The sequence below is a fragment of the Eucalyptus grandis genome, chromosome 8, assembly GCF_016545825.1.
Source record: "Eucalyptus grandis isolate ANBG69807.140 chromosome 8, ASM1654582v1, whole genome shotgun sequence".
In the NCBI taxonomy this organism is placed as follows: domain Eukaryota; kingdom Viridiplantae; phylum Streptophyta; class Magnoliopsida; order Myrtales; family Myrtaceae; genus Eucalyptus; species Eucalyptus grandis.
Window position 1 is genome coordinate 72,960,290 of NC_052619.1, and position 15,442 is coordinate 72,975,731.

A 15,442-nucleotide genomic window follows, 5' to 3' on the forward strand; every position below is an offset into this window, starting at 1 on the left:
GTCTGAAATAGACTCTAGTCATATCATCTTATAAGAAAAACAATTTTGAAAAGCAAACAGAAAGGATACAGGAAGTTATGCTGGGGAAACTCCGAACTGCAAAGCTCTTTTCATAGCTGAAATGTTGCCAAATTTGAACCTTAATGAGATTCTTTGCACTTCTATTTCAAGAAAAGCTAGCAGAACTGACTGAAGAAGATTAACAACAACACTTTAGAGAGGGGAAATTGCTGCATGTAAAACCATTTTCTCGAAACTTAGATGCTGTTCTGTTTTCCAAAAGAATTTATAGGAAGTTAGGAACGTCCTCCAAACTACTAAATGCTTCATTTCCCTCGATATAAGTTCTATTTATGCTATTTGGAGGGTTTCTTTCGAAAGAAGTTGATGCTTGTCCAAGATATTTAATGATCTTATCTCTGTGAACTGTTAACAGACGATTGGTTCCCTTTATTTATGGGCTGCGCACCTTGCCTGCCCCAGCCAGATGTCCATTTGCTTCATGATGTCGCGCTTGGCTCGAAGCCATAGGCCTAAATGCTGGCATCAGCACTCAGGCTTGTGGATTTCTCATTCTGGTTGCTTCTTGTTCTGTTTCCTGTTGCATTTCTACTTCCAAGCATCTAGCAAATCTTGGTGCAGGGAATTAATCCTATGAGTGGTTTCAGAAGGCATATGCAGGATCACAAACCGTTCAAAGCATCATATTATTATGCTCCGGCACAAATAAAGGAGCAAGTCGAATGAGGAAAAGTATTGCGGCTACAGAGGACGGAACATTCGATTACCTCCCTAATACATAAAATCAGGACGTACTTTTTTTGTTGTTCAGCCACATCTCATCTCATCACGAAACTTTATTCCACTACCTTTTACCAACATTGAAGACCGTTCCCAGAATTTTTACCAAGAAGTGAATAGGTCTCCATGGGAATCGGCTTGGAATCAGTCAGGTAAGGCCAATTCGATTAGGGGATAAATCTGTGAATTCAATGCTCTCCATTCTTTTAACCACAAACTAAAGCTTGAATTCTTAGCCAGAACATCAGTAGACGCCTCTTTTCGGTCAAACAACTTCACTGCATATGCTTCGAACTCATTGAGTCTATCCCGAAAAAAAGTCAGGTTATTTGGGTCGCTTTCACTTTTGATTTTGTCTAGCCACTCTTTTGCTTCCTCCACCTTTGCCCAAAAGACAGTGTCTTGAGTCAAGCTTGCGTACCTAGTCCTCCTATTGCCCAATTTCTCAATAACAACTCTCTCGGTCCACCACTGATTGAAAATTTCATATCTCCTCTCTCTTCCATTACTTATGTAGTGGCCTTTCTTTAGATGCATCCCCGATCGATAATACTCCGCGATGTCCAATGGCTCCACGAGGAGCTTATAGAGCTGCGACTCCTCAATTACCCATTCTGAACTTTTGTGAAAGTTGAGTGGGAGCTCGTTCCTGTCCATCATGCTTACAACACCATCCCAAAAGACCTTAAGCATGATTCGGTTCTTGTTTATATGTGATTCTCTCTTTGAGGCCCCCCTTTGCTTGAAAGAATCATAGTATCCTCTTTGCTTGTCGGAGTTATCGCAACAAGCTTTATACCACTGTATCTCCGCCCTGTAAGGAGCAATTTTGGATAGCTTAGTGGCTAAATAGGCGGCGTTTAGGTTTGGGTGGCACTCCTTTTGCCTTGCCATCTTCAAACAATCTTTTGTCATCGGTGCAATCAATACCTACAAAGTAAAGGTGAAAGAATCTTTAAACTCAGAGGAATTGCACTTGGGAATAAAAAGTGTACATAGATCACAGTCCCTTGTCAATCTAAGGTACCATCCCTACCTGTTGAGATGTCCCCGAGGAGTTCAAAGCCATCGAAAGACTTGCTTTATAGCTTGATTCAAAGAGATCTCCTTCTATGAACCTTCTCCCTAAAGACTGAAGAGAAAGCTTCTCTACATACCACCCATACTTAAGGTGCTCCTCAATAACACAACTTGGAGAGCTTGTCCTTAGCATCAAATGCATCATCTTCTTGACCAATACAGCGTTGTCCAAACAAATCATGCCCTCCGCCAAACAAAACAAGTAATTCCCTAAGGGCCAAGGCGACCTCCCTCCTGAGCCTTCCCCTACCTGCGCTAAGCGCTCCATGTTGGCTGTAGCGAAGGAAAATAGCCAGGCCTTGTCTTCTTTAGTTAATTGGAAGTCAGCGAGATTCATAGAGTTTGGTGACATCATAGATGTGTACCAAAATCTTATGAGGGCCTTCCAACGTGGAGTCTGAACAAGTGATTGGTCGAGAGATAACCTCGGCAATATGTCGTGCATTGCCACGACATTGTAGAAGCTGCTGGCCCATCTTTCGCGAAGAATGGCTCGGGAAAGTGACTCGTTGCCAAGGAAAGGAGAGCCGAAACCAATGCACAGGACTGAGAGTGGGAAGATGGATTTGAGGAAGGAGAGAAGCGAAAGAGCTATTAGAAATGCGATTGATCCTCCTATGGAGTGGCCTGTGATCACTATTGACTTGGTATTATCCAACAGGCTACCAATCTGCATACATATTTAAGAATTCCTAAAATCTGGTTAAATACTTTTTGGAAAAATCTCAATTACAACACTTCACTAAAAAATCAACTCGCACCAGATCATGTCAGATTAGAAGAGTTAAATGAATAGATCAAATAGGAAATCATTGGTTGTATTGCAATTGCTCAACATACAAAACTGTTTATTAAGCAAGTCAAAGCAACACTAACATGTTCAACAAACTAATGATAAGTGTGCAAATAAGTTTTAACACGTGCATAGAATGTATTTATATGTATGGCCCTTGTATTTAGATAATCTCATGAGAAGAGCACCATTCACGACCAAGAATTCTGTCTCATGAATGGCTCGGTTTGATATAACTCCAAACCAATCCTCGGATCCACAATAATTCAAAATTCGGACCTAGAGGTTATCAAGGACCAAATGGGCCATTAGAGCTGTTGTCCATACTTGATCAACGTGGATAGGCCCAAAGGACAAAATCGTGGGCCCGAGCTTGGCCAGCCCACTTCAGATAGGCCATGGCTTAATAAAGTTTAATACTTTACGGGAAAATTCGAAATAAAGATACAAAGTGCAATTATTTTCTCAAATAATGATCTAAAGTGGATATTATTTCAAATAAATGCTCGATGTACTTTCTCTTTTCTTCTAAATCAGAACATGAATTAGACTTTGTTTCAAATAAGAGTGTGAACTTGCCAGCTAGTAAAGGGCAATCCCATCTTTTTGTATTTTCCCTTTTTCTATTTTTTCCATTAAAAACAAAATGAAAAAAAAATAAGAAGGAAAAATACAAGCGGGCGAGCTCCCTCTCGCCCGTGGCTACCGCCCCACCAATGATGGGGCGGCGACGCCTATTTTTTTTCGTTATCTTTTTTTTTTTTTAATTCTAATCTAATTTGATTTAAATTAAATTTATTTTTGGACAAAAATATTCTTGATTAGTTGGAATTATTTGTTGGCTGATGAGGTTAGGCCCTTATTTAAAATAACCATAATCGTTTTAGGCTCTTTTTTTAGACCGATATGGTAACTTTATACCATTATTTGAAATAATTTTCACTTTAGACTCTTATTTTCTTAAATGATAGCACTTCAAGCCCTTATTTGGAATTTTTCCATAATGTAATCGTGGGAAAAAAAGAGCTCTAGAATGAAAAGGAAATAAGGTACTGCCACTAGAGATGTTGCCATCGCGAAAGTTTGAGATAGCTTCAAGATAGAAGTTCAGAAATAAAAATAAAAATAAAAAATTAACCATCAGCATCATCAGTCTCACAAAAATTTTATATGATTACTTTTTTGAAAAGAGTCAATGACAATATGAAAAGATAATTTTGAATTTCTAATGAATTTGGAAAAATATGTAGAACCTAGAAAGGCGAGGAAAAATTATAGGAATTACTAATCTCATAATATAGTTTGACGAAAATTATCATTTGATTTTCCTGAGTGATCTGATCAGTCGTGAGATATCTATCTCTTTTACTTTATGTTTGGTTAGATAAGGTAAAAAAGTAAAAAAGAAATAAATGAATAAATAAAGTAAAGTTGTTGCCGATGAACTAGCCTGGCTCTGAAGATCATTGCGCGAATGATAATGAAGGAAGCGGTGAAGCACTCCGGAGTGAACCATGACGGGCTCTTCACCTTCGTAGCGGCGTGTCAACGCCGCGAACAGCCCGTGGCCTGCTGCATCCAGCGGCGCCAGCACGGTGCAACTCGGATCCCAACCAAGCACCGGCATCTCTTGGACGCCCGAGAATGCCACGTACCCCACGCCCCCGACTTGCTCCACCACGAAGGCACCGCTCTCCATCGCATTCGCCGCGCTGCACAGCCTCCACGCCTCCTTCAGCAGCGGCGTCGAAGCCAGGAAAGTCCCCATCATCTCGCTTGTCTCGAACCTTTCCAAGACAACAAAGGAAAAGGAAAAGAGAAGCAAAAACAGAGCAAAAAGGTTAAGGAAGGAAGAGCAGTTTGAAACATGGAAACGCCGGAGATTGAGGAGAGCAGGAGAAGGGAGGAGATTGTTACGATGAAGCTTCGGCGTCCATGATTCAGCCGTCGTGCTCAGTCGTATGCAACTCTGTTCGGTTCCCGACAATCCTATGGCTTCTTAAGAGAAAGCAGTTTTGTACCCGTTTCTCTTCTCAGTGTTGCATAACAATTATAATGAAGCCACGTCTATAATGAAGCCACGTCAAAGCACCAGGGGAGAGAGAGAGAGAGAGAGAGAGAGAGAGAACCAGTTGCTTTCATAATTGACGATGACTTGGAGGATATTTCCGAAGAACCAGTTGCTTTCGTAATTGACGATGACTTGGAGGATACTTCCGAAACAGTGTACGAGCTGGCATGGTGGCCAAGTCACATGGTCAAGATCAAGAGAGTTGCTTGTACCTTCCAGTGGCCGCTCTTACACCATCTTCGCGCCATCTCCCGACCGTTTCTCTCCATCACTTTTTTAGTGAGGGCACTTCAAGAATATAGGTTTGAATTTTTATCCACCAGCACTGGTATTACTATTAAATCTTCGGAAATTTTGCAGCAACTCATCTCTTTGTTAAAGGCATGGATGAGAACCATTTTGTTCCAAAAATCAATTTCTAATCAGATTTTCTGGATAAGTTTTTCAACAAAAATAGGTAGTTAATAGCAATATAAAAATTCTACTCTCAGAATAGAAATTCTTTCTCCCTCTCAAGTGCCAGCGGTGGATGGCTGGTGACAACGGGTGGGCGGTTAGTTAGTAGCGAAAGCGAACGATGAGAAAAATTTTGATTTTACATTTCTACTCTAGAAATAAATAAGTGAAAATTTTTTATATTCTAAATCTATTTATGAACTAAAAATTTGCTTAAAAATAGAAAATAAATTACATTACCAAATAGATTCCTATTTCAAACCTATTTTTTGGAAATAGAAAAATAATTTTGGCTAGAAATGAAATGATTATCATAGGTGCCGTAATTGACCGGAGGCTAATAAAAGTAAGTTATAGGACGAGGTTTCTTTGTGTATTTGACCCGTGTTTTGCTTCTTCTTCTTCTTTCTGTCGAATGTTTTGGTCTCGTCATTGTCTCCGTTGTGGGAGTGGCTTTGCCTTCCCATTTTCAAAGATATGTCTAGCTAGAACGACTTTTAAATTTTTATTTTTAATTATGTTCTTGTCATGGTGTACGAATTTTGAAATGTCTATTAATTTTGTACACTCTAAAACTTGACTTATGAGACCTTTTAGAATGCAAATGACATCTATTTTGTTCCATAAATCAATTTCTAACTACAATTAATTTTTCTATTTTTGTTCTTGAATGAGTTTTAAATAAAAATACGCGTTTGATAACAATACAAATTTTATGCTCTCGAAATAAAAATTCATTTGCTAACGATACAAAATTTCTCTCTCTTGAGCAGTTAGTGGTGCATGGTGAACATCAAGTGGCTATGGCGAGTGACTGCAGCAAACGGTGAGTAACAGTGGATGGCGGGCAGATGGCAAGCAGCAGTGGATGGTGGGTGGGTGGCCAACTAGCAGTGAGGGTTAGAGAAGAGTTTTTTTTTTTTTTTTGTGCCAAAAATATAAAAGTAAATAATTTTTACTTCTAATCTCTTATCCAAATTTATTTCTAGACCAAAAATTTGTTTTAGAAATAAAAAAATAAAGTTGCACTATCAAACGAGTTTTTGTTCCAAATATGTTTCCCAAAATTGAAAAATTGAAAACAGAGAAATGGAATGGTTATTATGTGCACCCTTAAAATCTTGTAAAACTGTTTAAATCTCCTAAAACTAAAATAGTACTTTTCATTTTAGTGAAGTCAAATAGTTAATAGTTTTTTTTTTCGCTTAATCTCATGATTCCCATCTTAACTAACCAATAAAGTTACTAGGATATTTTATAGACTCTAAAATTCACCTAATATTGATTTAGTTGTCAATAAAATCAAATGCCTAGACAAGTATGCCCGGGAATTTGAGGAAATTCTATGGTAGTCCCGTACAATTATGCCCTCTATTTTCCATAGCTAGGTAAGATGTTGCAAATATTTGGATCTCCCTCTCAATGACACGCATTACGTTCAAGTATGAAAATCTTGTTCTCTTTCCATAAAAAAAATTATACAGTTTCTTCACATTATGTATTCTTATCGATAATTTTGCTTCATTATGTAATAATTCAAATATTTCAAAATTATAGGGGTCGAAAGTAAATTAATTATTACACATTCAAAAAAAAAAAAGTATAGCACTCTTTAGTACCAAACCCATAAAGCAAATATGATGCGTAACTATTGCTTATCAACCATATATTTATAAACCATGATGTCCGGCCCATTTGATGCTATCGTTGCCTTAAAGAGTTGTGACTTTAGATGATTTTGGAAGAAGTCCATTCACTTAATACAAGATGGAAGATTAATTCAAGTTATATTACATTATCTATAGACTACGCAAATTGCTAATATTAAAGCTGTTTATTATGCACGTCCACGTGATCAATAGTCTAGGTAGATCCACATGCTACGCGATACCATTTCAATAAGCAAGATCACCGTAAATAGCCATTGGACTACATTGTTTGAAACATGCCAAGTGAGGCTACGTTGACACGATGAAAACGTAATTTGAAACGTGGAAACGCCGGAAATCAAGGTGAGCAGGAGAATGGAGGAGGAGGCTGTTACGATGAAGCTTCGGAGTCCATGGTTCCCTGTTTTGCCCGTGGAGTGGGAAATGAAATGAATACCAACCCTGAATTTGTTATCGTTTGAATGATGACGGCCTTGAGAAGTGGGTCAAGTCGCGGGAGTCGGGGTCTGAGTCGGAGACCCGCCAAGACGTGAGGCCAGGCCGGCGAGTTGGATCATCCTGAAGATGGGTCGTTGATTTCCAGACACGAGGGAACTCGCAGACAACAGACGGGAGAGAGATGATGGAGAGCGGGAAGCGAAATGAACTTCAACCCCGTAACGCAATTATGATGTCGACCTTGTGAAGGGAGTCAAGTCGGACACCTACCAGGCTACCAGGACGGTAGGCCTGGCCGGCGAGTTGGATCTTTTCCTGAAGATTGGACGTTGATTATAGAGGAAGAGAAACTCGCGGAAAGACAGGAGAGAGAGAGAGAGAGAGATGGAGAACGTGACGGAGGTCGTGGAGTCAGCTTGGGGGATTTCTTCGTATGGATTGCCGTTATATGCCATGCGCTGTCTTTTTCCATCTTTTTCTTAAAATATGATTAAGGACGAAATAATTTGTCCGAGAAAAACGTTTTGCTGTTCATTTGACTGTGACTCCGGGGGACGTTTTCGACACGGGAGACGAGCTGGCATGGTTGCCAAATCACTTCTCTGCGACTCCGCCTTTGAAAATCCGTTTTCTTTTGAATCACTATGCTTAGGAGAGTTCCTTTTGCTTGCTACCTTTCTCTGGCCCTTCTTGCAACTCCATCTCTTCCTCTCTCTTTGAAGAGGGACCATACGAAAAAAAGGAAAGTCTGTAACGAGCAATACCAATCATAGTAAAATTGATTTCACAAATTAATGTAGTAATCGATGTGTTAAATGATTGTCGGAATAAAATATGACTCATTTATCTAAATGTCAATTTCCACTTTGTAACATCATGTAAGCATGAGAGATATTATTAAAAAAAGTTATAAACCTATTATACTTTGACAAATTCAATTTTAAACTTTCCAATTTTACCAATTGAGTTACAAAACTTTTGACAATTTGTTAATTGACTCATTTCGATCAATTTTGTTTGGAAATCATTGACCTGGATGCCAAGTGATATCATTGATGTTGAATGGGATAATTTTTTTTTTAATTAAAAACTATTTTTTAATTAAAAATATTTTTATTTTATTTTATTTTGTTTTGTTTTATTTTTGGTGCTAGCAGCCCTCTTTGGCCACAAAGGCCTTCCCACTTGGGTGAGGGCCACTGCTAATGGTGCCATTTAGTCCTTGGGCAAGGGCCATTGTAGCCCTACCGACTGCGGGCAGCCATTGCCTAGATTTGGCAAGGGCTTTACCCTCGTCCACATAGACAACTATGTGTTCGTGATAGTGTTGGCAACATCACATAAGACAACTAATGTTCACGTCGGCAATTTATAACTTAATTGGTCATATGGACTCAATTGATAAATTGTCAAAAGATTTATAATTCAATTGACAAAATCTAAATGTTTAGAAATGAATTAGTCAAAGTATAATCAACTTATGACTTTTTAGACAATTTTCCACTTAGCATGCAGTGCTTCGTATATTTCATTGAGATCAATCAAATTCCTCAAATACATTCTTCCAATCATTATATAAATTTAATCTTTGATGGAGTGATTTTGACGATGTTAAAACTTTTGGTCCTGGAAACTTTTAAAATAAAATTCCTATTAATTTGACCAGGCCTTGCATGCTAATTTGATCCATAGAAACCTCGTCATCCCTTTCAAAAGATTAGAATTGTCAAATCTCATCGCCCACATGCCGCGCAAGTTCCAGGCAATTGAGACGTGGAATTCGGATGGGGTGCTGCCGACTCCCCAGTACGGTCTCCCGCGTAAGTTAACTAAATCTATGAAGGGACCTCGTGAAATGCATGGGGAAGTATCGTTGCTTTCAGATTGTCCGTGGATTCATTTGCCCTCGAAGGGCTTCGGAATGTCAAGCGGTAAGATGAGCAGTGCCTAGGCTTGCATTCCCATGTATTTCGGTGCAATTTTGAAAGCACATTTGCACCCATGTCTTGATAAAGCCAAAGACTAGCGCCCCTTATCCGACAAAGGAAGTGGCCAATTCTTTGTAGGGACCATTTGCATTAATACCAAACTTATTGCACTTTTATCAATTCAGTTCTAAACCTTTTAATTATATCAAATGAGTTCTAAACAATTTCACTTTTTGCTAATTGAGTCTATCAAGCCAATTTTAATTGGAATTCACTAACGTGGATAGAAAGACAACCTCGCAAGCCTTGGGTGAGGGTGAGGCTTGCGCTCATTGGATCTGGGAAGGCAAGCTAGATTTGGCGAGGACAAGTCTTGCCCAAGGCCCGCGAGGTCATCCCTTTGACCTCGTGTGAGGGTGACGAGGTTGCCCCTTGCTAGTTCCTAGTGAGGGCGACCTCGCCTGAGGATGGCAAGGCTGACTCTCACCGGTCGAGCCTTTGGCCGATAGTCAGAGGCTAGGCAACTTGCAGAGAGGAAGAAGAGAGATAGAGGGGAAAAAAAAGAGAAAAAATTTTAAAATAAAATTCAAATATAAAATATATATTTTTAAAATGATAAATTTTGCCATCTCAGTGTCAATCGTACCACATAGGATGCTCGATGTCCATGTTAGCGAATTTCAACCAAAATCGGCTAAATAGATTCATTTAGTAAAAAGTGAAAGGTTTAGGTATAAATTGGCAAAAGTATAATAAGTTTATAACTCTTTGGACAATTTTCCAGACTGGTTATTACTTTTGAGAGAATCACCCGTCATGATGGGCGGGGAAAACTAACGTAAAAGTTCTATAAATTTTGGCTCAATATGCAATATAGTCCTAAGCTTTTAATTTGCTTAGTGGTCCCTAAACTATAACCCTATGTATAATATAATCATTGAACTTTTAATTTGCTCAATGTGTACTTGTTCGATTTAGTCCATAAACAATATAAAATTATTCAATATTGCAATTGAACTTCAATTAATGGAATGAAAATATTGAACGTTTTCATATAATTTTGGGATTATATATATATATACTAAAAATCTAGAGACCATATTGAATAAGTTAATAATTCAAAGACTATATTACATATTGAATTATAATTTAAAAATTATATTGAATAAATTAAAAGTTTATGAGTTATATTATATATTAGACCAAAGTTTAGAGATCATTTATATCGTTCTCCCAAATCAATGACGGAAATAATTATGCTGGGCATGTATCTTTACAGACTAGCGTTAGAGTTCCCTGAAGTTACCATATTGCATATTGGTCCCCATCCGAGCACGTCTAGTCTCCAACGAGCGTCATCGCCAGCACGAGGGTGTGCTTCACGAGTCAGGGCGTACTTGGCGTTTTCCATCGTTAGTCTCCGACTTTGGCCGTAAGTCACCACCACGTCAGCCGTGAAGTGTTTTATTCTTTTAACTTTACCCTTAATTCAAATTTTGCTGCCCCTAAATTCGAGACTTGTCGATTTCACAATAGTTAAATATTGGCACGTACGTGTACCGACAAATTTTATGACGACTTTTCACAACATGTGGATTGCGATTTAATTTCAACGGGAAAGGACATACAGTGTAAACAAAGTGATAAAGCAAACATGCCCCCGTGCATTGTGGCGTTATTCTTCGCCCGAGGCCCTTCGCTATTGTCCTTGATCACATACGAAATGGAGGAAGGCCCACTGTAATGCTCAAGCCAACTGACCCCTCTGCTATAATAAGTCATTTGAAACGTTTGGGGATGGGAAACTTTTCTAAAGACGAGTTGGTTGTGAACTCATCCTTCATTTCTATAGGAATAGTATCACAAATAATCCTTATTTACGAACTTTTAATTTCTTCAACATGTCCCTTAAATTTTGGCCAACATTATAATATCATCTTTAAACTTTTAATTTATTTAGTGTAGTCCTTGAACTATTGATAAATATTTAATATAATCCTTAGATAATATAAAATGTTTAAAATTTCAAGGGTGACATTAAACGAATTAAGAGTTTAGAGATAAACATAACGAATCAAAATTTAAGGATCATTTGTGTCATTTTCATTGTTTTTATGTTATATGGAATAGACGGGCTAATAGAGGTTTGAGATTTTGTCGCAACATCAGAGGGGAAAATTATTGCCTGAATCAGTAGCGTGCCACCCGCATGTGGTATAAGTTTCACTCATTTGATTGGCCAAAAGAAATTCCTTATGTGGAATTGAAAATGCCTCGCCGCGGTATAATTAATTAAAGCCCAGCAAAAATTGCCTAAAAAATTCAAATAAAATATTTGCATCATTCCGACATAAACTGCCAGACAGAACAATCGGCAATTCGACATTACTAGGCTTTTACTTAAATCAATGACCAGTTTAGTGCTTTTTAAATGCATGCGACTATAAAACCGTGAAATATATAATCGAATTAATATAACATTGCCTTTGGTTTGTCTAGATTTGACTTTGCATGTACCGGCACTCATATTATAATAAATCTTCAGAACTTTCCCGTGAACTTCCCTTTTTTTATCGTTACACTACTCGTGTAAGCAACGTAATTCCCGAAAGTGAGATACAACTCCATCCTCATGAAGAAAAGGCGAAATAGCTAATGCCTAGTCCTCACACTATTCCCGAGAGAAATGAACACCGAAGGACCTTCATCTTCATCTCCATCGGATGATCAAAAGGCAAGAGAGCTATATCACTATCCATGCCCTCCTGCAAATGGAACAAAAAGGTCTTGTTGAATGGTTCTATTCGCTGAAAAATAGGAATGAGTGATGGAACATATTAGCACCCCCAGATGAGTAATGACTTTTCATCCCCATGCCAACGTCTATGCAAATGGACAAGTGGGCCAAGTCGCAAACTCCAGTGATATTGTGCCGTCAGGTTCGACAAACAAGCCGTGGGCGTTTCACCCACTCCATACCACGCCGGGCGAGGGACAAGGATTGGTCACCCCATGCCAGCCTTGTCATAGCCTGTGTTTCCACAGATGCAGTGTTTTTGGGATTGGTTACCCACCTTCACTGCCTATGGACCCCCATGTTCCCAGTCTACGTCTAATCACTTGACCGAGAGGATGGGGAGGTAAGTACAGGGTCTCCCACCCCTAAGCGGTTCTCCCGCCTTTACCTCCATTGAGCAGTTTAAGGACATGCTCAAGTCTAGTCTTACAAGTTGTAAACCCAGCCGCTATATTTATCGAGGCACGGAGCTACCTCTACCCTCCTTAGTTTTTTACGGTCAAGGGGCCCCTATGTAGGGCAACCCTGCCCAATTCAATTGGTACCCCACCAGGGGAAGACTCCCCAAGGGTACCCCACCATTACTAGGGGAGCAATTTAATGACCTGCTCAGGTCTAGTCTTACGGGTTTTAAACCCAGCTGCTATATTTATTGAGGCACGGGAACTACCTCTACCCCCATTAGTTTTTTTTACGGTTGGGGGGTCCCCTTTGTAGGGCGACCCTACCTAGTTCAGCTAGTACCCCATTAGGGGAAGACTCCCCAAGGGTACCTCGTCATTATCGGGGGAGCAGTTTAAAGACCTGCTCAGGTCAGCCAAGTCGCAAATGTCTGTGCAACAGCACAATATCATAACCTGGGGGACTTGTTTGCCCAGTAAGTTATGCTACTATGCCGTTAGGTGAGGCAAACAAGCAATGGGCGTTTCACCCACTCTATATCACACCGGGCGAGGGATAGGGATTGGTTACCCCATGCAAGCCCAATCGTAGCCTATGTTTCCATAGACGCAATGTTTTTGAGATTGGTTACCCACCTTCACTGCCTATGGACCCCCATGTTCCCCCTCTATGTCTAACCACCCAACCGAGAGGATGGGGAGGCAAGTACGAGGTCTCCCACCCTTGGGCGGTTCTCCCACCTTTACCTCCATTGAGCAATTTAAGGACCAACTTAGGTCCAAGTCGCGAACTCCAGTGAGGACGACAAAATACGATGCTTGGTTCCTACCATTGAAGTCCGCACACATTCTAACAGCTATCCAAGGATACGATTTGGTGACGAGATGCATGGTCGAAAGACAAGGTTATCAGACAATAGCTCAGGGGAGTAAATTGCAGGATACACTTGTAGTCTAAGTAGTACGGACACGCGACACGAATACGCAACACGACATGATACGCCAACACGTCATTTTTAAAAAATAGAGAATTTCAACACATTGAGACACGTTATATATTAAATGAATATTTTTATTTTTAATTAATTTGATTCAAATTCACAAATAAATAAATAATAAAAAAGAACTTACAATGAATTTGCACTACTAATATTAATAAATATTCATAAGAAATTTGAAAGACATATTAATAGTTAATGTGCATCCATATTTGAGAACATATTTCTAACTTTAACAAAAAATTATAAAAGAAATTAATAACTAACAAAAAATTATAATCAATTTATTTTTAAAAAAAAAAATCTATGATCTTCTATAATAATTAAAATTTATCATTATTTAACTTTTAGTATTTTTATTTTTGAAAACTATTTTTAGCTAATTTATTTATTTTTTTAACAAATATAATATCACCATCCAAAAATTATTTTCCTCTTTTTTTTTTCCCAAACCCTCATTGTCCAAAATTTATTTCCCTTCCTCATTTCTCTCTCCCCATGCCACCTCAAACCCACCCCTCCCCCTGCAGTTTCTTTTCCTCATTTCTCCCTCGAATGGCATGTCATTTCCCTTAATTTTCTCTTCCACCCCATGTCACCCCTCTGATTTCTTTCCCTCGTTTCTCCCCCTCCCTCCACTTGTCATCAACGATCCTCTCTTGGGCATGCAAGTTAGAACGTGTCGAAAAAAGTTGACCATACATCGAAAAATCTGACACGATTTAACCACATTCTGAGCGTGTCCGAGCATGTCAGACAAGAGACGGAAGCTCGGATAGCGTGTCCAAGCTTCATAGTTTGCAGCCTTTCTCTGTTTTTTTTATTTTTTTGGTCGAAATACGAATTTATTAAATAAAATGGTTAATATCTTGAAAAACCTCAAACCGGTACACCTGTGATAAATTTACCCTCTATTAACTTTTATTAAATTTTATTGTTAAATTATTAAGTTAAATGACACATGACAATTAATTAATATACAAATTTGGGATTTTACGCTCTATTTGTCACAATTTACACTTTTTGTGATTTTTTTTTGTATTAATCCAATTTAGTGGAGGGTATATTTATTACAAATTTACCGGTTTTGAGTTTTTTGCGGTCAAATAAATTAGTTTTTGGTAAATTTGTCATAAATGTACCAATTTTTTGTTTTTTTATGGTTAGTCAGAGTAAATTTGTCATATGTGTACTAGTTTATGGTTTTTCATGGTAAAAAAAAAGAATTTTGAGTAAATTTATTACAGATGTACCAATTTGAGGTTTTTTAGGATATTAACCCTAAATAAGAAGTGTTCAAACATAAGAACTCACTAAGGGAGCATCTAGGCTCGCCAGAAAACAACTGTGAAGGACAATTCATCGACAAAATATCAGCTTTTACTTGGGAATGTAAATGATCAGTTGGAAACTACCTACGTATATTAATCATACACCCCTCAATTTTATACCTTTTCTTGCCTTTGTTTGCACACCCCCTTAGGGTATTATGTTGGTATATGCCAATAACTCTTCTGCTACCGACGAGATAACAAATATAGAAAACCTATTGAGAGAACAAGTGGTATTACAAGGACTTTTTTAAGTTATAAGACAAAGAACTCTGAAGAACCACTTTTCCGAAAATACCAATTGCCTTTTCATTCTGGAACATCTCATTCAGGAAGTACATTGGACATGGACTCTGCTTGCAGCAGGGAGAGCGACCTGAACTCCAATTTGCAAAAGCAATTGCAAAAAATAAAATCCCAAGACTAAAACTGCAGGACCACCTAGAAGATAACACTACTACGTTGACCACAGTCGATGATTTTTATCCAGCAAAACAATAGGAGAATCACGTTTGTTGCTCTCTGTGGTTCTCAAGCACAAGATCGCATTGCTATTCGAATGTGCAAAAGAAGTTCCCACATCTTTACATGTAAAACCCATCACACAAGCAAGACAAGTAATCTGAATGTACAATATGCAGAATCAGCAACTCTCATCGAGTTATATTGGTTAAAAGT

The 15,442-nt window shown here is 38.6% G+C and overlaps 1 protein-coding gene across 1 annotated transcript; it reads right to left on the reverse strand.

The window, feature by feature from the left end:
* Positions 1–945: 945 nt before the first annotated feature.
* Positions 946–4,442, reverse strand: LOC104417934 (lipase-like PAD4). Its single transcript, XM_010029125.2, has 3 exons — positions 4,125–4,442; positions 1,838–2,551; positions 946–1,731 (listed from the first exon to the last, which is right to left on the reverse strand). Exons 1-3 carry the CDS (start codon positions 4,440–4,442, stop codon positions 946–948), a joined length of 1,818 nt encoding a protein of 605 aa, XP_010027427.1.
* Between the last annotated feature and the right edge of the window lie 11,000 nt (positions 4,443–15,442).

What these genes read in the sequence shown, in the direction of transcription:
- LOC104417934 (XM_010029125.2), bottom strand. Translation starts at nt 4,442, where the DNA reads ATGGGGACTTTCCTGGCTTCGACGCCGCTGCTGAAGGAGGCGTGGAGG. An exon ending in GCAATGATCTTCAGAGCCAG is followed by an intron (nt 2,552 to 4,124) that starts GCTAGTTCATCG and finishes ATATGTATGCAG; the next exon opens with ATTGGTAGCCTGTTGGATAA. An exon ending in CCTCGGGGACATCTCAACAG is followed by an intron (nt 1,732 to 1,837) that starts GTAGGGATGGTA and finishes TTTACTTTGTAG; the next exon opens with GTATTGATTGCACCGATGAC.